Consider the following 27,289-nt stretch of genomic DNA (forward strand, 5'->3'; position numbering starts at 1 on the left):
TTTAAGTGAACAAAGCTTCTGAGTCTCATTCACTGGTTTTTCATTGTATGAAAACAGTGATTGGTCATCAGACAATTAAAATGGTGTTTGTGAAATCCTAAAACCTTCAGGATTTTTCTAGAAAGCATTCTTTGACTTGATGTTCTGATGGTATGAAGTTTCCAATACCATCCAGCTAATGCAATACCAACTACACCACACAGTGTAGGCAATCGACCACTTTTGCTTTGGATAATGCTGTTGACAGGAAGGGATGTGCACCCTGCATAGTAACCCCTACCTGCTTGTTCTTGGCTTGGGATCTGCCTCCACACAATTATATTTTAGAAATGGCTTCATCTAAAGCATGGGAAATAGCTGACATGAAAGGTTCATGAGCCATCTAGGTTGCAAAAATGTGCTCTAAAGTATTCTGAGAGTACATTAAAAAAGGATGTGCTATGAGGAAATTAAATCAGGTTTCAAAAGAATGCTTAACTACTCTCAAATGGGCTAAATTGGTAATGACTGCGGTCAGCCGGGGCTGACACATCCATCGCTATGGATCACTAGGAGGCCTTCAACAATGGCCAAACACTCATGGCTTTGGAGAAGGGAAGAACCTACAGTGTAGGAAACCAGCTCTCTGATGCTGTGTAATGAAGAAAAGTGTCCTTCTTGATGAAGATCATTGATGTGCTTCCTCAACTACCCGTATATCCTCATGTCATGTTTCCTGTTTAATGCTTCATTTTTAATAGAGAAAAAAAATCTTGCTTGGTGGATCTAGATTGCCCAGAATGGCACATCTCTGTGCAAATACATGAAGAAGTCCACATGCTACCGAATCAAGAGGGCAATGCTACTTTTGTAGCTACTGATGAAAATAACCCTGTATACAGAGTTCTAAAAATTCCAAGTATCCCTTTCTGGGTGTTGCCCATTTTGACTATTCTCAATAAACCATCTAAAATTGTGAAACCCTCCAGAATTTCTCCTTTGCCAGTACTTCATCCCTGGCAAACAGCCTGTTGCTTGAAATCAGTGGGGATCCGTTTTTCCATTGAATGTTCCCTGACAGGGAGCTGTGTATCCCCTGCTGGACGATCCGCAATTAATCAGCAGGTGAAGTGCTTATTCACATTAAATTTTTCTGGGTGACAAATGTTCTATGTGTGAGTGATGTAGCTAAGCTTATAGGTGACCTGCAGAACAGTTTCAACAGGGTCTGTGAAGTTTGGAGTTGCTCTTCCACAGCTCCACTGACAAAGGAAAACAGAGTTGGTTTATCTCACTCACTTTGTCTTTATTTCTCCACAACCTGTAGCTCATCTGGGAACAGGTCATTCATTTGGGGATATCAATGTTGATTGCTTGGCTAATGACAACTGTCCTTGCTTAAGGAATGTCATGGAAATGCGTAAGTGCTGTCACTTGGAATTAATCATCAAAGAACTAGCTCGATGCAGAGCTGGAGTTCCTTCGCTCCACAACCCAAACCACTTTGATTCATAAAAACATGAAGGGTGAAAGGACAAGTGGACAAAATGTACCATGTGCTTCATCATGATGAGAGCAAATGTTGGTTGAAGCTCCTTGTGTCACACGTGCTGGAATGATGTTTTACAATGGGCACTGGGGTCACTGTGCAAGTACAAGAGATGTGTGAATAACATGGGAGCTGTGAGGAGGAGCCGAGCAGTGGCACTGAACACAAGGCAAACAGAAGGTAACGACCAGAAATCTGGACCATGTCTATCATTTCTAGTAGTGTCTTTTCATGTCAGTTTTACTCCATGACATTGGTTTACTCTGGCTGGATTGGTCTGTAAAAAAGTATGTACTTCGGAGTAGGGGCATTTCAAGAAACATTGTGCAAGATGAATTAGAATTTAAAAATTAGATGTGAACTTTACATCTTTCTGGTTAGGCAGGCACTGGTTTCATCAAACCTTGAGCGGAGAAACCTGATCTCCAGACCACAACTTTGTAGCTTGTGCCCATCCCTAAAACTAATAGGAAATTATATTCAAGCCAGCATTTTATGCACTTTCCCAAACATGTCCACTAAATTCTTCTGTTGAGTCACATTATGGAAATGTGTTTAGCGTTTGTCCCTGAGCATGAGTGCTGTGTAATAGCTCTGTAGTCTTGCTCTCCAGCTAAACCATACTTGGGGATATCAAATTTGACGGTATTTTTAAAGCCAATTTTAAAGCTTGTACAAATGATGAAAGGCCTTTCTACTTAAAAGATGACCCTGGATTGTTTAAAGAAGATCTTTGCATTATTCGTTGTAGGAAAAAGCAGATAAAGTAGACTTTTGTATATTTGCAACAAACTCTGGGCATGCAAAAAAGTGTCAAGGGAAGTTTATTCATCTTTCTTTTTAGTCCTATGGAGAGAAAGACAGAATAATGTGCCAGGTGATGGGAGAAGGCCAAGAAGAGACTTGCTGTGGAAAAAGGAGCGTCTTGATACCCAACTATTAACAAATCTGGATCAAACTTAGACTAATTGTTTTAACCGAAAAGATGGGAGCACTGAATTTAAAAATATTTGTGCCAGTATTTGTAGAGGGAATTTCAGAATAGCACTGTTTGTTTAAAAAGTAACATAAATCAAAAGAAGGCAGCTAAGCGAAAGTTAAATAATCCTAAAATGTCATAAAATGTTGAATTATGCAATGATTGAAATATCTTAGTCAAAACAGAATAAAATTTCTCCAAAACATTTCCTGTTTAGTGAAGAAATAATACTTCTTTAAGCCCATTCTCCTCTATCATCTCTCCCTACCCCCAAGGTTGACCTCTGTGAATCTTCTAAGATTCACAACAGACCTAAAAATAATCTACTTTTTTCAGCAGTAAATAGGATGGATACTCATCATGGTGGTACTAAATTACTGGAGAACACCTAAACGGGAAGCATGAATTTACAGTGTATGTAACAGAAGCTATATTTCACTCCTAATTGATTTTTAATAGCAGCCTGCACCTGAATTACCATATGTCTAGCCGGTAGCTAGAATTACACTATCCTAGATCATAAGCTGCAATCTGAATTGGAAGCCAAAATATATAAATTGAGCCTTCCACCGTCAGTATTTGAAATCTAAATGGTGTTTGAAAATCACTGTGCAATTAACAGCAAGAGGCAGTTTCTGGGTTATAAAGATTGGGTTGGGAAAGGAAAGGACGACTTGAGCTGTGATTGATTGTTAATTGCTACTGGATATCAAGTCTCATGGGCACTATGTTTACTCTGTTTTTTTAAAAAAAAAAGAAAAATGGTTTCTATTTTATGGGTCCTTCTCTCTCCTACAGTAAGCGAGGTTTCCCAGGTGGCTGTAATGTGTGTTGTCTCGGGGCTTTATCCAGTTTTAGGCTCAGCCTAAAGACAGCTCTCTCTGCCCAAGGCTTCCTTTCCTCCCCATTGCAATCTGTGCTGGAGCTCTTCATCAGGCTGAGATGCCTGTGTGAGTCTGGGGAGAAACTCCTGATGTGAAGATGCTACCATGGCAGCTACTTGCAGGGCTAAACGATGAGAATTTAAATGTGAGTTTAGGTCTACACTTTGGCCATCAGTGGAACGCGACCCTGCAATGAAAGGCAAAGGCACTTGCAGGTGAAGGTCAAGCACTCACTAAATAACCCAGGTTATGTCAGTGAGGCAAGGGAGGCTTTTTTTTATCCCTAAGTGTGAAACTCTGTGCAGAAGAAAAAATAATATGTGCTAAAGACCATCAGCCTGCAGAGCAAGAGAGTGAACCCTGGTGCGTCCTGTCCCCTGCTTGTGCTTCGCTCCGGGAGCTCCAAAACCCCCATGTAAATACTGAACAGGGAACTCATCAGCTGCCAGCTGATACCTTTGTTATGGTTTGCGCAGACAAAAAACTGAATCCTTCATGAAGCTCCTGAGTAGTTCAGGCTGGCTGTGGCATGGAGGAACGATCTGCTGGGACATGGGGAGTGTCACTGCCAGCTTTACTAACATGTTCACCACCTTCGGTTAACCAGCAACCAGTTAACTCCTTGTAAAAACATCTCTCAGAGACAGGACTTCTTGAAAGAGAAGGGACAACGGCACTTTTCTTTCAAAATTATAATCTTAGCCACAGGTAAGATGTCCAGTTCCAGATGGTGTGAATCGACTGCACTCAACTGTTGCAATTGGGCATGGGAAACGCAGGTGCCATCCTGCAGTACCAGACTTGGAAACTCTGCAGCTACCAGCACTGAACTCAGAGGGAAAAAATTCTCAGCGAAGAAACACTTTATGAAAATAGGGTATTTCCCTGCAGCTTGGCACATCTGTTCCTCCTGAGCTGGGAAGGTAATATGCCCAATGAATCTTACTCCTAAAGAAACACCTCTCAGTTTCCATAGGATAATTAAAAAGAATAATTTACTGTGGGCTGCAAAGCTCATTATATGTGAAGAAAGACAAGAGCCATAGCACGTTGGGGACTTATCGGCTGCAGCAGCGGCTGGGAGGCGAGGGAAGGGCCCCTTCCCTTCGGTCTCAGACTGGCTGTCTGGCTCTCCAGGTCAGTGGAAGTTTGCAGGAAGCTGCAGCCAGGCCAGGGTGTTACTGTTTACCCAGCACAGCTCAGGAGGGAACACAAACAACAAAGCGAAGGAAGCCCAGGCAGCGGGACGTGGAGGGGAAGGGGCCTGCGGTCCAGCCACAGGGACAGAGCCAGGCAGAAAAATCCCTCTTGCTGCACACACAAAGGTCAAGTGCCTATAGGAACGCTGGTTACCTTCAGGCGGTGAAACCCTGCTTAAATTCTCTCTCTGTCTAGAAGGAGAATAATTGCTGCTTGAGATGAGCTTAGGGCGGGCCGCTTTTAACTCAGCAGTCTAATAGCAATTGCCTGAGGAACGTGCAGTTCTCTCTTCAAGCCTCCGCAGTGACAGCATGTGAACACAGATACAGGACTCCTTCGCCTCGCGGTGACATCCGTTCTTTTGTTTAGCATTGTGTGTAATATAGGTGTCTATCTGCCAGGAAGTGCTGGAAGTCTGCTATTATGTCCTGCTCACTTGCCATTGGAATCCCACTCTCCAGAGCGCTCACAGCCCCTCCTGACAGCACATGCAGCTGAGGGACCGGGCTGCCATCAACATCACACCCTGGGAACTCAGCAGCTTGTACACTCGGGCTCTCTCCTACAGCTCTTGACTTCTCAGCCTTGTATCACCTGCCTGTGTGTTCAAAGCATCCTCCTGAGACACACACAGGAGTTCGTACAGGATTTGGGGTTCTTTTCCTTTCTTCTCGTTTCGTACACCGTGACGGCAATTTGTCATCTGATATTTGTACCATATCCGAAACTGTGGAGATAGAATCACCTCCCCCTTGCTGATAGTATCCATCAGCCCACAGAGATGATAAGCACTAAATGGCCTTTGAGGACAGTCATCCATGGCTGTTCATGTCTGTGAAATTCCTGAATGTTCTCATTTCGCTTCTCACTTTGTTCCTGTGGAAGATAATTCTCTCACCCTCACTATTTATTTTATTCATTCAGCTGATCCATTAGCTGGGAAACCTGGGCAGTCTCACAGGTTCTTTGAGCTCATGTTTTGACATAACCCCCATGAAGTTTGTCTTTAGCAAGGTCAAAAGCACTGAGAGGAGGTTTATAATCTGTTCTTTATGTTAATAGGATCATTAGCAGTTAAGTGACATTTTGGTCAGAGTATTTTGGAAAGCTTTACAAGGAAGTTGCCTAGTCTGCTATATTCCTCCTGGTAACACATCAAAGCTTCTTTTAGGTGCAGGAGTAACTTTTATAAAGTCACTTGTTTTGAAAATGGATCTTTGAAAATAAAATAAGAGACTTTTCAGTTTGGCAGGCCAATGGGAAGAATTGGTGGTGGAATGCTTAGATTAAACAGAAAGCAGAATATTTTCTCTTAGGCAAAACAAAACTGACTGCAAAACCCCCAGAAGCCATTCTGAGTCAACATGAAGCATTCTGTTTTGGTCAAATGAAATACATTCTTCCCCTGGAGATTACTGTTAGAAACACAGGAATATTTGTAGAGAAAAATATTACTTTAAAAAGTAATCAAAAATCGTGGAAGCAAAATGCTTCTCACTGCCAAACAAATAAAAGCCAAGACAGGAGGATTTTTAAAAACACAAAACAAAAGCACCAAACAAACAAGTCTCCATGCTTTGGCTGGAATTAAGTTTCAAGCATCAGAAGAATTCATAAATTCTGACTCCCTGCAACACTAGATTTTAGGCAGGCATTGACTTTGTAGAAAATGTTCACCAGCTCTACCAAAGCCCCATCATTAAGAACAGGTCCCCTACCTTAGCTGCTGCCAGCTGCAGACCTTGGATAAGGCTCAGCAATTAGCAGTTATTAAGTGAATAACAAATGGGAAGGAAGAAGGAATGTGTGCGTGATTTTGGCCGTCGAGCTTTCATTTAGAAATTCTTTATCAATGAGAAGGAGAGGATCGTTACCTCTTCCCGCTGGGATGTCAAGTGCTGTCACTGACTTTGTGCCAGGACCTTGTGCTGCTCACTCAACATCATGTCTTACGAGGCTCCGCCACGTATCCTTTAGGATATGATCTGAAGATACTGAATGTCTTGATTTCAGAATTAAAAGCATCTGACTTTTCCCTTGGATCCAGCCCTTAATACTTGAGGAACAACAGAGAGGGTCCTGCAGAGCGACTTAGCCTGTATTTCCACATCATGTGGCCCTCAACACTGTTAACTGGGACATGGTGCCAAACCCTTCCACCAGCCTGCACGAGACAGCGGCTTATCTGCTGGGCTCCACGCGGAGCAGACAGGACGGTGTTTGCCTATCGCTGCTCGCTGAGTGTCTGGCAGCAAGTGGAGCTGTCTTGGTGTCTCCAGTGTGAAAGAAAGAAAGAAGAAATACAGCTCCAACTCTCTTCTCACTGGTAATATCTTCTGGAAACCAAGCCAAAGCCCGAGTCAGGGCTGTCACCCCAGCCCTGCATTTCTGCTTCTCACACTCACATTGTCTCTGTGAACTGTCAAGAGAATTAAGGAGGCAGAAATCAGCTTCAGAGGACATCAGAACCCAAATATGATCTCATGTGAGGGGTGCTTTCATGCACTTCTGTCCTCTATGGATTTCTCTTGGTGGGGAAGGGATGAAGAAGATGGGGCTTCCCATCACGGGGCTGTACTGTGTGATAGAGCTGATGTGATACTCTGCTCTGATGCAGCACTTGTAGCACCACTGCTCCTCACTGTGCCGTAACAAGGAAGAGCTCACCCCTTTCCTTGGGTGACCTGCAGCGGGATGCGTGCTCCGGCAGGACAGGCGGCTTGAATGCGTCCCCTTTTTCCATCAGAACAGCCTTAACAGGACTTGTTCTCCCATATAAAAGTCTATCCGGCTTCACATTTGATGTGTGGTCCTTGTGCTCTGGACTCCTGGCAGGACCACACTGTGGCTCAGGTGCTTCGTGGTGTCCCTATGGACTTTGAAAGGACTCAGATTCTCTGCAGGGTGTCTTCTGCTTACACTGTGTTCCTGCAAACAGCAGTGCTGAAAACCAGACCCATGGAAAGAAACAAATCACTCCCTCAATCCTGCCGTGTTCCTCACTCACAGTACGGCTGAGATGGTGAAACTGCAGCAGCTGAATTGCTCTGGGTGGGAAGATGCTGTTAGAATGGTCGCTGATCTGTATGCTGAAAGAGTGAACCGCGCTGGGCACAGACAGGAATTGGCGATTCTGTCCAGTGTACCTGGACCCTTTCATGGCAGCCAAAACTGATGTTTTGGGCTTACATCCATCATTTAGTGACAATTACAGTGTCTTGATCAGAGGAGGTGGCACTCATGTTTCTGAAGTAGTTATTTGAAAACCAGCCCAGTCATGGCCATAATTATTTAAAGAAATGGGAAAACAGCCCTACTTTGCATAAAAAATAATGGAGGATGTCTGTTGCTGGCCTGTTCACCCCATGTCTGCTATGAGATTGTCTACCTCAGCCCTGTGCTTCTACCAGCACTATCGGTGTGTGTGGACAGGAATCAAAGCACAGCTTGGAAACTCGGATGTTTTTTTCTGGACACTATTTGACAAGATATGACCAGTTCCAGTTGCTACAGTAATAATGTTGGACAAGTTGCGGATGGAGAGAAGCAAAGCAGAATTGAGCTCATGCTCCTTCCTATTGGTGCACTGGCTGAATGGTACAAAAAGGCGCCACAAATCCCTGCTGCTGCATAGAGCTACAGACTGCGAGGGGAAATCACTGCAAAAGCTGAGGCAGCATTTTAGTGGGTATGGAGAGCTCTTCCAGCAGACACCCTGAGGACTATCTTACTTTGAGACAATTTGTTTGCTGACAGTATTTCAAATGGCTGAGAGCTACAAGGCCTGACTTCTGCCTAGGCTGGGGTCTGGGACAGCCCTTTAGGAAGGTGGAGCGAATCTTTGCTTGCTTCTCTAAGCCATGTTAAATTTTATATGTGCCCTAGGAAACACTGTAGAGAGAGCTCTGTATATATTCACACAAAATAGACAGCCTGCCCTTTCCTTTGGCACAGGGATCTCAAAGGTTGAAATAAATGAGTGCATTCCTTGCAGGGAAGTATCCGTTTGGTTGGGAAGGGTAATTGCAGGAGATAGGCAGAAGCAAATGACATTTGCTAGCTGGTTTTGGCAGCATTTGTAGTGGAGATGCCATCCGTGTGAGACTTTCTGACGTGGGATTCAGCTGGTTTGCGGTAAAGACTTGGCTTTGCTGCTGCTGCTGGTCCAGAACTGACTCAGCAGAGACAGCGTATTCTTGCTTCCCCCATTCACCCCGTTCTCTGACAGCAGCCCCGGGACAGTTGCTTGGCTGCTTTTCCCGCTCAGCTCTGCAGCGCCGTGTTTGACCAGGTGCTGCATTTCCCTGCAGTAATTATCCTTCAGAGTTGCAATGAGGTTAAACAACACACTTAACAACTTAAACAACTCTTTCTGTTCCAGCCCTAAGATATGTTGTATTTTCAACAAGGAGATGGGCAGCAGGAGAAGGGGGTTTTTCTTCCCTTTTAATTACAATCTTTGGGACTTGGAGCTGCAGTGGGAAGCAGAAAAGGCCTCGGGAACAATTATTCGGGATTAAGATCCTGAGTTCCCCCTCCAGACTGCTGGTGCACGGCTGAGGCATGGTGGCCGACCCTGCCGCCTTCGGGTCCCTTATGATCCCGCTGATGTGCAGGGGTCACGGCTCAATTGCACCGCGGGGGAGAGCTGCTGAATGCCAGATTCTGACAGAGCTTAGAAACTCCACTAGGGAGGCTGCAAAAACAGAAGCAAGCACAGGAAATAATAACCAATAAGCAGGGCTTCCGATACAATCATGTTCTCATTTTGGTGTCAAGCAGCAGGCCAGGAATGAAGGGAAAAAATACCATTCCCTTTCCTTTTTTGGCAATAACGGCTTGTAACCTCAGAGGAATCTCCAGCCTTCAGGGTCTGGCTCAACATTTTTTCACTCCACCTGGCTCAGTCTCATAAACACCCTGCTGAGCACTTGCTCTCTCCACAAAACACCCGCAGAGATGGCTTTTGGATCTCACCCTCGCCTGGCTCTCACATGGAGACAACTGATGGGCTTCTCAGTCATGCCCAGACATCGTCAGATCAATTTCCTTAAAAAGGCACTTTTAAATATTGAAGAAAATCATAGGTACATTCCAAATGCCTTGCTTAACTTCACAATTTGTGGAGTCCTTCGCTGAAGGTGAGGTCTTGTCCCCAGAACAGCCTGCTGGCTTTCCACAAATATACACAGGAGCTGAATGGGAGGAAGAGCGTGCCCTGAGGACAGCAGCCATGCCGAGGTATAAATAGCTTTATTTCACTGCTGTGAGCTTATTGACTGCGCTGCTGTGGCAGAGAGTGGCTTTGGGGCCGATGAGCATCTCGCCAGGACACGAACCAGAGGGATCCGGCTGACTTGCCTTTCTCACTCCATCACCCGTAGAGTGTATAGTACAAGCTGGTTCATTCTCTACCCATTTTTCCCTCAATAACTTTTAAAGCACGGGAGTCTGAGTAAGAGATTTTAGCACAAGGAGGGCATATAACACAAATTGCATCTGAGAGAGGACAATCTTGGAGGGTGATTTAGAGCAAACACTCATCCAGTGCTGTTTTTAGGGGAACCTTGGCACAACAGTCTCAGGCAAGCAAGAGGACATCCTGTGATTTTTTTAGATTAGTGCTGTTCCAAGTGCATCACCAGCAAGCATTTCATAACTTGAGGTATTTTCTTAAGGAAAATGGTCAGGCAGTCCCAAAAGATCTATAACATTTCCTGCACGTGCTCCTGCCATAGAGTGATGAAGGCCTGGGTAGCCAGCCAGGGCACTGAATCAGGAGAGAGAATTGAGTTTTCAATGCACTGTTTCCTGAAGCGTAGGCATTGGGCTGGGTTAACAATATTAGATGTGGAGCATCTGAGGAGTATGTAATGAGAAAAGGAAACAGCTCAGCACAACAACTAGGGTGGATAAAGCAACCAGGGCTTAAGAGTAACAAGAAAAAATCAGAGAAAGGAAATAGAAAGGCAGAAAAAAAAAAAGTGACTGCAGGAACTAACAAGTAACACCAAAAAGCTACTTTCCGATAAGAGGAAAACTTGCTGGGAAAGCAGGATAAGAGTAGAAAGGGACTATTCTCAATAGACATGAAGAGACAGGAAAATGTCATCCACATGAATCAAACAGGTGTGTTCACCTAGTAGTGCAGAAGTTGAATTTAGCTCTGTGGGTGTTTTACAGTCCCCTTGGGGTGGAAGTCACCTTGTGGAGACATATGTTTTCTGTAAGTATAAGTTTGATGAACTATTCAAATAATATCAGACAAACCCATTGCCTCTTCAGCATTTGTTTTAGTAAGAGGATTCAAAGACTCACAGTTTAGCATTTGCTAGAAAAATGAATTCATTTCATGAGTATTTGTGGGGAACTGAATAGCGAGCCTATTCAGCACCAATGGAGTTCATGATGTCCCCTATTCAAGACACTACAAGTCAGCTCCTTTATCTGACTACTCACAATCTCAGCTGGAAAGATCCAGGGTGATTCAGTGGTTTAGTAATGCATTTGTCAAGCAGAGCTGAAAAAAATTGGGGAATATTCTAACAAAAATCTGTATTATTGAAATGGTTATTCAGTGTATTATATTCACTTAATCACAGAAGACTGTGCTCCTCTGAAGTTTCTGCCTCCATTTATTATTTGATCTGAACTGAATGATTCTGACACATGGGGAGAAGCAGCTCAAAGAGAACAAAAATGAGCAATAGGCCATTTTTGCAATAAAATATGTATAATGCAGTCATCGCTGAGTATGTCTCACAAATGTGAAGGACAAAGCAGTAGACAAACGTGTATGAAGAACGATGTCGGGGAGTTTCATGCCTGGGGAGGAAGGGAAAGAGGCAGGACTTGGGTTTTGAGGGTGAATCTTAGGAAAAGCACTGTGATAGCAAACCCCTTTAGGATAGAAGAATTTAGCCTTAAAAGGAAAATAAAAGGAAAAGAGGTTTAAAGAAGTCAGTGTATCAGTTATTTGAAACAGAAAACTAGATGGGACAGTCTAGTTTTCAAGTCCAGGAATGGAACGAGATGGGTAATTTCTGGTTCTCACATCTATGTCCCCGTGAATTCAGCAGACATGAAAATCCAAATATATCCAGGCTCTTCAAAATGTCGAAGCTGGCGCTTGCTCCAGCGCTGGGCCAGTGGGGAGCGGGGATTTGTGAGAGCATCTGAGCTGGGCTGTGTGTTGTGCATAGCACAGATCCCGCCGCTGAACACAACTTACAGTACCAAAAAGACACAGCAACAACATGAAGTGAAATTCTTACCTCTAACAAACACATAGATCTTGGCCGTGAGATCCTCATTAGATGGGGAGTCATCGTGAACGCAGGTGAAGTACCCGGTGTCATTAGCTGTGACTTTCCTGATGACGAGCATGCTGCAGCTCTGCCTTGTGCTATTGCGGCAATTGCTGACGTGCACCCGGGGGTCTTCCTTCTGGCCCTCCTTCAAATGCCAGCTTATAGAAGGTGCTCCCCTGCCAACACAACACCCCCAAATGAAGAATACGGTCATGACTTCAGAGAAAATTTGGGCTTCCTTCCGGCCAACTGTCACCGGTGTTCCCACTGTTCCTACTCTTGTAATTTGGAAATGAATGGTAAGGGTTGCTGGGTGCTGGCCTTTCCACCCATAAGGAATTAGGGTGGGTCACCCCACGTTCTGCCCCAGAGCAGAGGAGATTCCTGAAATAGTCTGTGGGAACTATAGCAGGATAGCTCCTGGAGGAAACGTGAGTTTGTTTTTATAACACTATATTTTAGCCACTTCAAACTTTAGAAGGCACCAGATAAAATTATATGTTTCTTCCAAGCTGAGGACTTTGCATATTTTAACAGCTAAATTAACTTCTATTTTCCTATGCTAAGGCTGCACAGAGAGAAGGGAACATTTATGTAACTTTGCATCACCTTTCTGACTTAATCAGCAGTGACTCAATCTTGATTTTTGTGAAGGATCTGGAACTAATCAGATTACAAATCTTAGAATATCTGCCCAGTACACATTTTTTTTCCAATTAATCTTGTCATGGCAGTCAGAACAGAAAGACAGCAGGGCAGACGATCCACCATTTCACCACCTGACCTGTTCGTTGCCGTAGATATGATCACAGCTAATGTCAAATGCAATTCTGTGTAGTTCAGCAACAAAAAGCAAAGCTTTTTTAAAACCTGTTGCAAGACTCAAAGAGAACCTTCAACCGACCTCAGTTAGCTCGGAAGCAGGCACTGGGTGCGCCGGTCCTGTTGTGCTGGAACCATCAGGCCGCCCCAAGGCAGCAGGAGCTCTTGAAGCTCTTGGGCTGCACTTTGCGGGCTCTGGTGACACATTAGTACACGCTGGACATGCTGGTGAGATTAAGATTATGGTCTTTTTGTAGCAGGCTGTTTTTTGGTGGGCAGTATGGAAACTGGTGGGATGTGGGGGTAATGATCTGTAGATTTTTCTGGGGATGAAGTTAGTATTAGAGGGAGGTGGTTCTGTCTGTCCGTGTTGGCAGAGAGAAGCCACCCTGCAAAAGGCCACGAGGTTGACTCACCCCTTCTCACTCAATCAGTTCCCGCTGACCCAATGGCATTTGTTGAGCTGAGGAAGGAGTAAGAACCTTTGGATGTCCCCAGCCAAGTGTCGCCAGGGAGAAATCCGGTCTAGACACATTGACTCAGTACAGAGATGCTAAAACCCAGTGTATCTAACAAGCAAGCTGTGTGGAGTTTCCAGTTAGTTAATCACTCCAACTACTCTTTCTATGCCAGTGGCTTTGTAGTGGTGCAAGAGGTGCAATAAGGGAACGCGTTTGCCAGCAAATTCAGTGACACTTAAACAAACATCCTCTTGGCCCCCGTTTCTGCCCGTCCTTTAGTCGCCTTCCTGAAGATGATGCGGACACGAGGCTGAACTCTTGAGGTTATTCCCAGCACGTAGCTGAACCAGAGCACTGGGAGAAGTGTGAATATCCTCCCTGGTGAGCAGGCTCACCCTCTTTTTGGATGCACTGTCGACTTGGACAGCCCCACCTCATCCGTCACACCAGCTTCCCGTCCTTTAGAGCGATGCATTATTTTTTGACGTGGAGGTCCCTACCCAGAGCTCTTTCCCTACCTTACTAACGTCATTAATGACATAATGACCGCCGCTGTCAAGAAAGGGACTCCTGGCCCGGAATATGGAACAATATGGAACAATGCCGCTTCACGCTCAGGCACTCGGCTGTCATCATGTCCCTTCCCCTCTACCGTCACCCAGTCTGGTGTCCCTCAGGCCTGGAAATCTGCATCAGCGGCTCTGCAGAGCAGGCCGGGCATTTCGCACGCCTCTGCTTCCTCACATGTGCCCACCTTTTCCTCCGGTGTATTCTATCCTGGTGGATGATGGAGACTTCAGCTATTGCTCTGGGATTTTCACACATCTGCAGCGGGGAGTCCCAGAGCAGCTTTGGCCCTGAACCTCAAATGAATGGAGTTGCAGGGAGAAGAGATGTTCACACAGGGTTACCCTCGGCTTGCTGTCCGCTGCTGTGCTCCACACAGCCCTGATGTCCCCTGGAACCACGAAGGACCCAGAGCTCCTTTGGAGCCAACTGGGAGGGTGCAGGTGCTGCTGTGTCGGGGCGCAGGGTGACAGACATCTGCAAAGCACCTTCTACAGGGAATCTTGCACTCCAAGTGCAGAAATCTCACTTCCAGGTTCTATTCCCAGCTCTTGCGTGACCTGAGCCAAGGAACCGCAGAGCTCCGGGCCTCTGTTCCCATGCTGGCATGACAGCACGCTGACAAATTTTCCTGTTTCTCAGACCTGTCGGGTGGATTTATTGCTTTGCATCCGTAAAGCAGTTTGCGACTGAAGTGCTAATAATTTCTTCATCTATTTATTCATCTGGTGATATGACAAAAATAGGATGTTCCTATAGATTGAAAAGGCAGTGGGTGGAGAACTACTGAAAACTATTGGTTTAAGTGGCCTGGAGCACTACCCCGAACTCATGTCCATGTAACGTGCTTTATGAAGCACCGCATCTAGATTTTAAAGGGCTGTTTAAACTTTATTGCCATCATGTGTGCTGCTTGCCAAGCTAAAAATACCACTGTAAGGTTGTTTTGACCTCATAAGCCCCACGGCTAGCTGGAGGTATTTGGAATAAAACTGCCTTACACTCCAGAAGACATCACAAATTTACACCGCATGAGTCAATTTACCTTTCACTATAACAATGAGTTAAATAGACTAGGACAAAAATGAGAAGGGGCATATGTGTCACCATAAACTACAGCTTAGATTCACCTTCCCACTCCTTTTTCTTACTCTTTCCAGTAATTTCTGTTGCAAGAAACCGTCCATGTAGTGGCTACAGCCAAGGGGACTTTGCAAGAAGTTGTAAAAATGTGTGTGTGATAGTTTGTATTACCTTGAGCCTTCTCTCCTGCGGTGCTCTTGGAAGACATTAGAAAACAACCTCTCACAGTAGTTTGGAGCATAAATCACGTTCGGAACAAGTGACACCTACATGCATCTCAGTTTGAGGCCTCTTGTGTGACCAAACAAACACATTTGACTCTTTGTATTTGCTGCTCAGTCTTGTGCCAGTCAGCTGGGACCAAATGCTACATCCCCCATTTCCAGAGGCTCATCTCCCTGTACAGCACTTCATTACCTACATTTTGCTTGTTTCTCGTATGGCTGGTTTTTACACATTGTGCCAAGAACTGAAGAGCTGCCATAATTTACAGTATCAGCAGTCTGTTTCTTTATGAGTCCTGGTTATCTTTGATTTCAAGAATATGATATGTTTAAACAGGTCAGGTCTTTGAATGTACATATATTAACTGCTGTTTATTTAACTGTCGTCTTATAGGCTAGATGGTATTTGAGTTTAAGAAGTTTAAGCTTCTATGTGTATATATAAAGAGCTAATGACATGCCCTAGTGATCTTGTTTGTCATTTACTTATGAACAGGGAGCGAAAGGGTGATTTTAGCTGCAGAGGAGCTGAATCTGAACCTGTTTTCAGATGAGGATTTTCCAGACGTATCCTTAGTTGTGACGCACCCCCCTCCCATAAGCTTTCCCATGTGCTGACTTAGCGTTTTGCTTGAGCCCCTTGACAACATAAATAATGTGGCCAAGCTGAATGCTGACCTGAGACTTTCCTCCCTGCTCTGTTGCAGCCTGTCAGACTCTCCGCGCAGAAACACACGTGAGGGTAACCAGGGGTGCCAGCTGGGCCAAGGTAATCAGTACAACCAAGGAAATCCAGCATTCCTGGAGCAATCCTTACCTGCATTTTATTTTCAGGGTGTCTCCCGGCGAGATGACAATTTGGTCTTTTGCAATGCTTAGCGTTGGTTTCTCAAAAAATTCTTCTTCAGCAAGACCTGACCCAAATAAAGAAGAAATCATCATTAGGCGAGCTATTCAACATGGTCACAACAGGCACAATACAGTTGAAGCAAGCTTTTTGTTTTGTAAATAGTTCCTAATTTGGGAGCCCACACAGTGCTCTCATTTATACTCATGCAATTCAGTTGAGCGTGGAGTTAGTTGTGAGATCCCCTTTGTTTTTAGGTTCCTTTATTCGTCTCTTTTTATTCTAACACTGAGCACCTGCATTTCTGCTAATAGTCTTCCTCTTCTTTTTTTAGAGCTAGCTTTATTACTGAATTATTCCATTTCTAGGAGAACAGATTCATTTCAAATGGATTTTACACGCATATAAAAGTGGAAGAAGTCAGATCTTTGGGAAATAATTTGATGTGTGAGCTCATACGTTACATTTTAAGCAACAGGAGAAGAGAGAACAATAATTCTGGGGAGCGACTCTGATTCACAACTGTGAAGCATCTGCTATATTAAAACCAAATCAAAAGCCTGCTGTTTTCCAAAGCACCGTTCACAAATACTGCATTTGAAGTAAATAGCAAGCTGCTTGCTGTGTGGGCATCGTGGCTGTGTGCTGCTGTCAAGCTCCAGGGCAAATCTCAGTGCGTCTGGGACAGCGTCATCAGTGCTGGGGTGACAAGGGTTGTCTAATGACAGTGGTCTTTAAGGACAGTAGTGAGAAAGGTCTCTCTCATCATAATCTGGCCCAGGAAACGTCTTCTCGATGTGAAACTGTCCTCTGGGAGATGCATATCTGAGTGTACATCCACGACAATATAATTTTCAGAAAGTGAAACAGAGAAGAAGCAGAAGTGAGGTTGGCCAGGCTGGTTTCCTTGTCCAAATTCAAAGTAACATAATCAAGGAAAGGAGAAAACAGACTTAGATAAGTATCTCAGTTTCCAAAGCTCTGACATTAAAGCCGTATGTTTTCTTCACCCCCACACCTCGCTCTTCAAATCTATATCTTCTCCTTTGCCTTGAACTTGATAAGCCAGAAATCTTTAGCTGGGCTTATAACAGAGGCATTATTCTCAGAATAGTGAAGATAGCATATCTAGCAAAAAGAGAAACATTAGGGTTTAACTTTTCAACTGGATGAAGCAGTGATTTTCTTGCCTCCCACCTCCCAGCTCATCTCTTTTTTGCTGGATTTGAGTAAAATGCTCTTAGCCTGGCACATTCTCTCAGCATGGAGAGTGAATCACTCCCACTTTGGAGGCTCTGCCTTCTTCCGTGAGCCATTCAAATTCCCATCAGTAACTCAGCCAGTCCAACTAATCTCACGGTGCCAGAGAATCCTTCCCAAAGGGGATCCTGCCCTTGGACTCCTGTCCAAGACATACTGACCCTTTCTATAGACCTCAGGCTGAGACTTTAAGCTAGACCTGGCCATTTCTTCAGCACCAGAGATATATCCTGCTCCCCCCAGCTTTGTGTGACTGATGACACCAGTCCATTGCAGAATCAGAAGTTGGAGTCTGACCAACACAAACTCCCTCCAGTGCATCTGTGTGACATTATTTAGCATGGCCCTACCTAAAAACTGCTATTACATGTAGTGCTGTGGAAGCAAAATAGCCAGCGGTGTCCAGCCCTGCCGTTCTCCAGTTTCTTTTAAGAAGTACCGTTATTCCTAAACACATTTGGGATGACGCGTGCAGGCTGCAGCGTCACATTTAGCAAAGAATCAACAGAAAAAGCCCCAAACTCTGCAAGAGGAGACACTATCAGGCAAACACATCCTTGCACTTGACTCCAAAGTCCCTTCTGGTTTCTAGAAACAGCCAGTTCACACTGAGCATGAGCTGAGCTTTGCCATCTGTTAGTTCATGGTGCTGAGGTATTTCAGCCTCTTAATACCATGTGCTGAGCTTTGCAAAAACAACCAAAAAAATGGCCAACAGCTTCGAATATGTTAGCCAAGTGTCATTTAATTTGTGAGCTGAGGGTTGTTGGAGTCCTGTGTAGCTCCCCCAGGACGCAGCTACTACCGAGATTTCACCCAGGTGCTGCTTCGACTTAGAAAATCCTGGGCTTTGAAATAATCCTTTATTCCTTTCGTTTTGTGCCTTCCGTTGTTCTTAGGGCTTAGCGGGGGCTTAGCTGATGTCTTGAGCTGGCCTTTTGAATAGGCCTGAGTTTTACCTCTTGTGAGCAAGTGTGACGCGGTCGGAGGGGCCTGGAGCGCGGTGCCAGGCAGCTGGCACCAGGCCTGAGCCGCTCCTCTGACCGCGCAGCAATGCAGCCCTCGGGCTTTGCTAATAGTTGAGACTGTTTTTGCTAAGAGAAAGAAAAGTGTTTTTCAATTATTCTGTTTATACTTCGGAGCTACTTCTTTCTCAAAGTTTATTTTGGCTTTGGGAGCTGAAGAGAAGAAAAAGCAAAGCGTAACTTCAGTGCTTTTCTACGCCATGGAGGACAAGAGGAGAAATTGCTCTGCCACACACGCGTTTGATCGGTGCTGCCAGGTGACAGAGGGTTTATATAAACACAGTGTGTGCCCTTTCTGGCACACCAGAGCCAATTGGGGAGAAAAGTTTGAGGGCAAAACTGAGGGAGTAGTGGAGGAAAAGCTTGGGCTGTGCTACATCTGGACCCTAAACGCCACAACTGGCAGGATGGTGCCTCACAAAAACTTTAACCTCCTGTGGTCCCTTTAGAGCTGGGCTTCTTTTGGAGGCAAAACTGGGCCTTCGGTTTTATGGCTTTAACTGATAAATGCTTCACAGTTCTCCAAAAAGGTTTTTCACAGCTGCTCTGCACTTCATATAAAAACTCTGAGGCTTAAAGACTATCTCCCTGAAGTAGGACTTTGTGGTACACTATGAAACCAGGACCTACAACCTGGCCAGGGTGGGGTGGGAGACACAAGTTGTGTTGAAGCTAGCGTGTTCTCATTTCACAAATTACAATGTCCAGGCTTAAAATAACATTCTCCTCTTGTCTGCTAAATAATTTTGCTCCTGCTCTATGGCTACAAGGGTCATAAAATGAAAAGCAAGTACTCGCACCAACCATGTCATTACCATAGCAAAGCCCTGCAGAGGAGCAGGCGCTTGGCAGGCTCTGCTCTGCAGGACAGTGCGTTGATATAAAGGCTCGGGAAGCAGCGGTGGGACCGTGGCTGTCCCTGCCGTGTTCTGCATGAAGCCAACACTGCTGCTCGGTTCGGCTGAGGAACCTGGTGCAGCATCCTTCCTTGGGTCCTCTGGCGTGGATTGAGATACGATGTTCTTGCCCTCAAGTACCTGTTGCCAATGCAAGTGCACTACAGCAAGACCCAGGGCCGTAGAGTCACCGGGCTGAAGACAACCCCTAGAAAGAGCCTCGAGTCAGGACACACCTTCTCTCCATGGCCTCATTGCAACATTTTTCATTCCAAGAGTTTATTCCTACCCTCAGTTTAGACTTTAACATTCCGCTCTTGATGGTGAAAACCCCATACACAGCATAATCACGCAAATCCTTGGGAGTGAAATGTGAAAGGTTGACTGATACATTATCCAGGAAAGAAAAGTATATTGAAAATGTTTTTTTCCTGGGATAATCTGATTTTGCAGCAGAGCCAACATTAAACATGGGAGGATCCACAGGCAGAGGGTGACGTGTGACCTCCCTCACATCTCTGTCAGATGATTTCTGACTCCATCTCCCTTGGCTGAGGGAGTTCTCTCCCACACTAAGCGAACGCCTGATTGTTCGTGCTGGGACCATCAGTGAACATGGACAAAAACTATTTTTAATCTCTGTTTCTTATTGTAACAGTCTTCCTTCAAGCATCCTCTGGGCACTGTAACCACCCAGTAGCTACCCCAAAAAGAGCACTCACAAATGCTTGTGCGATTGAACGTCTCAAGGTATTGTACATAGTGACAGCTAGCGTCAATATGATCTCTGATGAAGAGATCCACATATCCCTTTTGGGCACTGCGGCACATGGAGGAGGGCAAAGCTGAAAGAGCAGTAACAAAGAGCACCTAACCTCTGCGTCAGATGGCAAAGAAATAATTGCTAGGCAAACCGGAGACTGCTGTGTTGACAGCTAAATGAAGCAGGTTAGACAGAGGCCCTGATTCCACAAGGACTTGGGCACACAAATAGCTTTTCTCACATGATTGAACTCCAGGGACTATTCATGTGTGTGAAGTCACTCTTGTGCACAGAGCTGGGCCCTAGGACACATCAGGTCCCATTAGAAAGGACTGGAAGTCAGAGTTCTAGAGTTCATTTTAGTGGAAGAAGAGAAGAGGCATATACACAACATTTTAAAACTGTTTTGTTCCCTGCTGGCAGTAGATTTGGGTTACTTTTGTAAGCTGTGCTTACCTTAAAGCATTTCTGAATCAGAGCCTGGATTGGGAGCATAATCCATGCTCTGGAAACACTCTGGAATCACTGTGGGCCTTACGAAGAGCGTGCATGGCTCTGGTCACCAGTCATACGGTGATCACCAATAACTGGGATCATGCAGATGAAGATGCACCTGGGCTGCCTGCCAGGGCAAAGCTGGTGAAGCTCAGTCCCTCCCAATGACTTTGTGTCTGCAGCAGTAAATGACACGAAGGAGACACTGTGCTTTCCTCTGAGCTCCCAGAGTACCCCATCACAGGCACACAGTGTGAAAAATGAACAGGTACCCTTTTTAGAGGGTATTTTCATGACTATATCCCCAAGGAAATCCTGTTTTCACTGGAATTAGAAAGCTCAAGGATTCATTGAAAAGCTGTGTGTGTCTAAACGAATGGCCTATAATCATTTTAGGATTTATTTCAAGGTTACCTCCTATGAAAAAAGAAGAGACAACAGTACTGCCAGGATTATTTTATCACAAGCCTTGCAATATTTGGTGTGTTTATTAAGTCTTCATCCCCTGGAATCAGCTTTCACTTGTTACAATCGAGTAATTTCCTATTATTTTAGACACTTTAAAAGGCAGTAGCAAATAACTAAAAAGATCCACCTCCTTTTTTGTTGTGAGTTTGGGTGGGAAAAGGACATCCACTTCTGCTAGAGTCATGCATTGACATTAATAAAATCTCTTATGCTCTCTTTTCAAAATGCAAAATTTTTAAAATGAAATATTACTAGCATTGACTTTCCCAGTGAAGAGGAAGGGATGTTCCTGTGGTGAAGATCTTGGCTGAAAGTGAGGACCAGACCTCTCAATTTTCTTCTTTTCTGCTGGCTGGTGAGTTCTGCGTCAAACCACCTGATGGGAACTGAGTCAGTAGAGGCACCAGAGGCCCCAGTGATGGGCTGCAGGTGGGGAATGTGTAGGTCAGAAAGGGTTGTTAGGGGGTAACTAATCCTCTAGACCTCATGTGGTTTGATTGCTTCTCTCCCGTTTCTTTTTTCTCCTGATTTATTCAGGGAGTTGGTTTTGATCAGGTTATTTGCCTTCCTAAGCATCAATTCTCCATGTGTATATTGAGGATAATAATTTAACATCTCTGTACAGGTTTAAACCCTTTATCTTTCCCTAAGCTTTTGTACAGCACTTGCTGTAGGGGGCTGTGATTCATCATCTGTTGCTGATACAGGCCAAAGCCCTGAAGGTCACTGCTTTATTCCCCGCTGAACTGCTTTTCCTAGAGGAGGAGATGAGGGGTTTAGACCCTGTCTCAGTCCTAGTCGCACACGAGGCAGGTTGCCACTTTAACAAGTGCTCCATGTGCTGGAGGCTGGTAGCCAAGCTATTCTCCACATGCCTAGGCCGGGTATCTCACTTACACGATACTTTCGAGATAACTACAAAATCAAGAAAAATTACCCCAAAGCAGTGAGCAAACTGAAAAAAGGCAGATCCACCACCTTTGCAGAGGAATCCAAACCATAGACAGGTGACAACTCTCACAATTGGAGGATGAACGAGAAAGCAAGCAGATGATTAATGGACCTAAGAAGCAGGCTTGACTCTAGTGGGAAAGAATAACCTCCCCGAAAAACCTGCCCTTGGGAAGTGCATGGGAAAGTCCAGCTCTTGCTCTGTTTGCAGCTTGCTTCTCTGTGGCACTGAGCAGGGACCAGGACCTCACCTTCCTTTGATCAGCAGCCTGCTCTGCTCCTCGCTGCTGGCTCTGCAAGCCCAACACATCATCTAGACTAGAAAAGCAGAGCCCACGTGGCCCTTGGGCCCCTTGAATACCCATCAGTATCTTTTGTCAGAATTATCTCCCTTGCCTACACCACTGCTATTTAAGCAGAATTATTTTTGAGGAAAATGGTTCAATGGCTTTTAAAGATTTTTTGTTTTCTTTGTTTAAGGGGAAATAGTTACAAGAAGCTGTTGTTTTCCACCTAGAAATAAGCAGGAATTCCCCGGAGTGATCTTGCAACCAAAATGCCATGTGTGGGCATGGAACTAGCAACACATAGGCGAGAGCCAAGGCTTCCATTCTTACAGGAGCTGAAGAAGTTCGTCCAAAAATAAATTAGCAATCACCAGCTCATCAGGAGAGATGGTTCTGGTTCTTTCTGGCTGTTCAAATCCCAGTGTTAACCCAAGAGCATCTGCTGGCGAAGCAAGAGGCTTCATGTTTTCCTTGATTTTCCAGGCCAGAGGAGCTCGTATTTGTTTAGCTGACTCATGAGAAACGGGAGTAATTCACACCCATTCTTCTGCCCTGCCTGCCGCAAATAGAAGTTTTGTGTAGCTCAGCCAGAGACAGTAACTTGGGTGTATTTCTGATGACAACAACAAAAAATTAAATCATTAGTCTCAAGCGGAGGAGACATCAACAACAGCTCAGTAAAAACAACTGCTAAGTAGAGTAAGTGTTTAAAGATAAGAGATTGGCCCTGCTCTTGGGATTTGTTCCTACAAGGCTTTTCCTCACCCATAGATGCATCAGTGTTTCCTGATGAAGTGGCACGGGGTCACTCTGGTTTCCTTCTGTAATCAGCAGAAACCCTTCAGCAAGGCCACCTTATTGCTCTGTGTGCTGACACTTAAAAACCCCCGTGTCAATTAACAGGAATTTGTCTCTGTTTTTCTCTAATCAAAACATAACCTTTGGAGTTTGGCTACACCTGCTCAAAGGCAACTCCCTGAACATACAACGCCATGTGCTTTCTCGGGTGTCCATGATATGGATCGCCGTATCAGTTGCAGATTTATGGAAAGAGGTCACAGAAAGCAACTCTAGGTCAAAATTGTTTGGTCTTTGGTGGCAGCAGCTCATTATTCACAGCCATTGTTTTCCCTCTGACACTGCAGAGTATAGAGTCCTAAGGAATGACAGAGATATCACCACCCTGTGCTTATGTTGAGTTATGGAGCGAGGGGACACATCCTTTCTTTGTAACTGGATGACAAGTGGAGAACTTAGATCTACAGCCATAAAATAAACATGAAATCTGGGAAAGGAGGTGGCAACATCTGCAATCATCTGCCATGCACTCGAGCATAGTTTAAAGTATTTAGGAAATGCAGTAATCTCATGTTGATGGAAAAACGGCTGGGAACGTTGTTCTTTCTTGATCCAAATTATGGCAATTCCTCTGGGAAAGAGGAGACCTGGCACATCTCCATGATTAGCAAATATGCAGACCCAGTGGGAACAAGACACACACACAAAAAGAGACCACACTATGTTCTAAAGACTTAAGGGGAAAAAAAACTCCAAAAATCAAAAAAATGTGAGGTATGAAACTGTTTTTGCCTCTCCCCCAATGTGGTCTCCTGAGAAAAGCTTTCGGGTTGCAGATGCAAGTGTTTCCAATGATTCCCAGACAGGATTACTTCATAGGCGCTCCAGACATAGCTCTCATTCTTCCTTGACTTGACCATTCTGAGGAGAGGGCACGTTCTCCAGCGGAGTGAGAGGAGGAAGAAGGGCACGTGTTGATCCCTTGGGTGAACCAGCATGGGGACCAGCCCCTGCCCGAGCCTGACCTTCCTCCGTGCTGCTGGATGTGCCCCAGGGTTCACCCTGCACTGTCACCACTGCCCGTGTTCTGCTAGCCCTTCACCTCCTCCCAGAGGACTCAGCACATGGGGACTTACTGCTACTCAGTCTTCAGATAGATATAACAGAGCATTTATCTGGAAGTGAATCTAACCAAGATTTCTCCTTTCTGCAGAGCACTGGGTAGGAAAACAGGATGGCAGAAGGCCATCTAGATCTGCCTCCACTGGGTCCTTTGGAGGCTTCCCTGTGTCCCTCTATCAACTCAGAACTGTCACCACAGGTGAACTCCTGGGAGCATATGTGTGTGTTGATGGATAGATAGATGGATATTTTTATTGCATATCTGCCCAACGGTTCCTCATAGCTACAGGCAGTAAACCGTGGATCAAGTTATGACTCCAGCTTGTCAAAACTCGACATTCACCTCCCTTTAATCTAATCAGAATCGCTCCATACAGGGTAATTTGTATGCGGTGAGTGGTTACTTAGAAAGTTTCAGATGCTGAGGAAGGAATGTTTTAAAACTCTTTTAACTAAATTACTGTATTATTTTGAGTAGCTATCAGCAGATTAGCTCATTTATCAAAGGTGACATGTAAGGCTGAAAAATCAACAGCAGTAACTCATGGATTTCATGTGTGTCGCAGCGCAGCACTGAACGCTGTGTTCGCTCACACATCAATGGGATTGGATTTGGCACCTCTCTATATTTCTTTCAAACTTATTTGTTTTGTACAGCTGCAAATAATGAAAGCAGTTGTTGTGCTGACTCCATTCCAAGAACTATTCCCCAACCTGCTCGTGTGCGCAGGAAGGGTCAGTCACCACCGAAATCTATCTTGATATGAGCCAGGACCTCTCATGAAAATACATGTAGTAAATCTCTATTGATGCAAGCAGTTATTTCTCTCTTATACCTCCCCAGCTTTAACATTTATACTGGACTTTTATCTTGGAATAAAGCAGCTGCCTTTATTGCACTCTCAGGATAAGAGTAAAGCTCTTGGACTGGATATTTTGTTAAAGAGCATGGACTTCTTTTCAGTTAGAGCCGTAGTAGAAAAGTTTTCAATAGGTCTACTATACCTTTCTCATCTTTTTCTATTGAAGTGACAATAGCCATCAGATTTTTAAAAATATGCTCTTTTCTGTGTGGATCTTCTCTGTGTGCATCTGATATGGTAATTTTATTTTATTTTTTACTTGTTAATCACATTATTGCGTGCTTCTCAGTAGACTGGAAATACATGTAGTAATTCCTATGCTATGGTGGCACTTTTTGTCGAAGGAACGTGGTGCACCATGATGGCAATATTAAAGCTGCTTGCAGGTCAGTCTGTTGACAAGGCAGGAAACAGGGAGAATGCAATAGGGTTTATTTTTCTGAAGGCAAGAAGCTGCCTTTATTTTAGCATTTAGGAGGCAATGCAATAACCTGTACACGCATCAGTTCATCATTTAGCCCAGCTGCCAGCAGAGGTCAGACTCTAAGTTGGCAACATCAAATATTAAGGAGGGATTTCACTTGGGTTCCCATAAAAGTTGATATCAGAGGCAACCATCAGTGGCCAAGTGAAATGTTTTTTCAGAATTCAATAAAATAATGCTGGTTTCACATGACTTGAAAGTCTGTTATCACAGCATCACAGCATCACAGAATCAACTTGGTTGGAAAAGACCTCAGAGATCATCAAGTCCAAGCCTTGGTCCAACTGCAGTCCATTGACTAGATCATGGCACTAAGTGCCATGTGGTTGTTCAGACACCCAGAGCTGTAGATCTAACCCAGTTCCCATCATCTTTACAGTACAATCATGAAACAGCTTTCCATAATGATTTGGAGCAGTCAGACTTGTTTCTGAACGACAGCTTTGGTACCATGGGGGCTTGGAAAATAACACTCACAGAAATTAAAAGCAAACAGATGAAAATGAAAGGTCCTCAAATTAAAGAGATTAGTAAATTAAGTTTCACTTGGCCGTACTGCACAAATTAAAGCACTGGCCAGTATTAACCCAGAATACAATCCCACTTGCCACGTAAACATATATTTACATAGCTGTTGAGGGATGAAAACTTTGAAATTCACCTAGCCTGGCTATTTAAGTTCTTAGAACATACATTAAACAGAGAAATTTTGCCTGGAATATAAGGTAGTATTAACAAGTGACACAAACCATTGAGTCAATTACATTATTGTACTGTATGTCAGCTTACCCCTTTGACAATAAAATATGTTGACAATTCATCCAAAGTAAAAGACTTTGGAAAAGCAGAAGATGGATACCCTAGAGAGACAGTGAAGTGACCAGAGGAGAGAGAGAAGTTATGGAATCCCTGAAACCCTGGTTTAACAGAAAGTATGTTTCTTTGAAGCTTTGTGCAGTCTCTACCAGCATTCAGCCTCTGCCTGTACATATCAAATGAGAGGAGGAAGCTCACTCATGTTCCTCCTCCACCATCTGCAGACTCAGTCAGTGACTCCCAAGACTTTCTTCTAGTTCTGTCAGCCACTTGTGCATGAGACTGATGGAAAAACCCTCGAACTAACTGTACCATGTCCTTAAGCACTGTACAGTACAGAATGACCTCTGTGAGATCTGAAAAAAGATGTTTTAAGCCCATCTGATGGGAGTTACCAGGATATGCCATGTGGATCGGCTCTGGGTCCTGTCTTTCCTTCCGGAAACCTTTGTACATGGAAACGATTTGTTTGCAGTGATTTGAGTCAGTAGAGCCGGACGAGGGAGACTAACACAGCCCTTCATTTGTCTTGGTTTGCTGAAAACTGTCCAGATGAGACTGGCACATTGCTGAAAACAGGAGCACGGGCCTTCAGTGCATACAGAGTTCAGTAAAGAAACCTGTTTAGTGGCTCACAAGCCAAAGAATAAGGAAAGATGCCCTTACATCTAAGCTGGTGGTTCAGCTGCACTGAAGACAAAAATATTTCAGTGCCACAGAGATGTTTGTTTTTAAGACAGCATGAGTTTACTTGCATGTTGTGAGTTACTATTTTAGTGTATAATTTGCTGCGTTCTTTGATGTTCAAAGTCAAGAATCAGTAGCTCAAATCTAAGGAAGGGAACAGTTAAGATACTAAATACATGCAACTAGATCTCAGTTTTGTAGCTTGACTCTGACATCTGAGATGGCAAGGATCCTTATATGGACAATTTTGCCTCAATATAGTAGAATAGGATAGGATGGAATGGAATGGAATGGAATGGAATGGAATGGAACGGACTAGAATAGGAGTGTTCTGTCAGTTTTCCATATCTCAAGCAAAATGTCAATATGGTTTAAATCCACATCCCTTTTACTGCTAATCTGGTTATTTGCCACCTTGTTTAACCCGAAGACCAAGAGCCTTTTTGCTGGATGTGATAGTATTTCCTTG

General features: G+C 44.4%; 1 protein-coding gene across 1 annotated transcript in view; it reads right to left on the reverse strand.

The window, feature by feature from the left end:
• The window catches only part of LOC308045343 (vascular endothelial growth factor receptor kdr-like), a gene marked incomplete at both ends in the record, with an annotated part of 124,908 nt that overhangs the window by 74,395 nt on the left and 23,224 nt on the right, over positions 1–27,289 (reverse strand). Inside the window, 2 exons of the mRNA XM_080352581.1 lie at positions 11,866–12,077; positions 15,876–15,972. Coding sequence (XP_080208707.1) covers positions 11,866–12,077; positions 15,876–15,972 — 309 coding nt within the window. The remainder of the gene's footprint in view (positions 1–11,865; positions 12,078–15,875; positions 15,973–27,289) is intronic.

This window comes from Nesoenas mayeri (assembly GCF_963082525.1).
Source record: "Nesoenas mayeri genome assembly, chromosome: 13".
NCBI lineage: Eukaryota > Metazoa > Chordata > Aves > Columbiformes > Columbidae > Nesoenas > Nesoenas mayeri.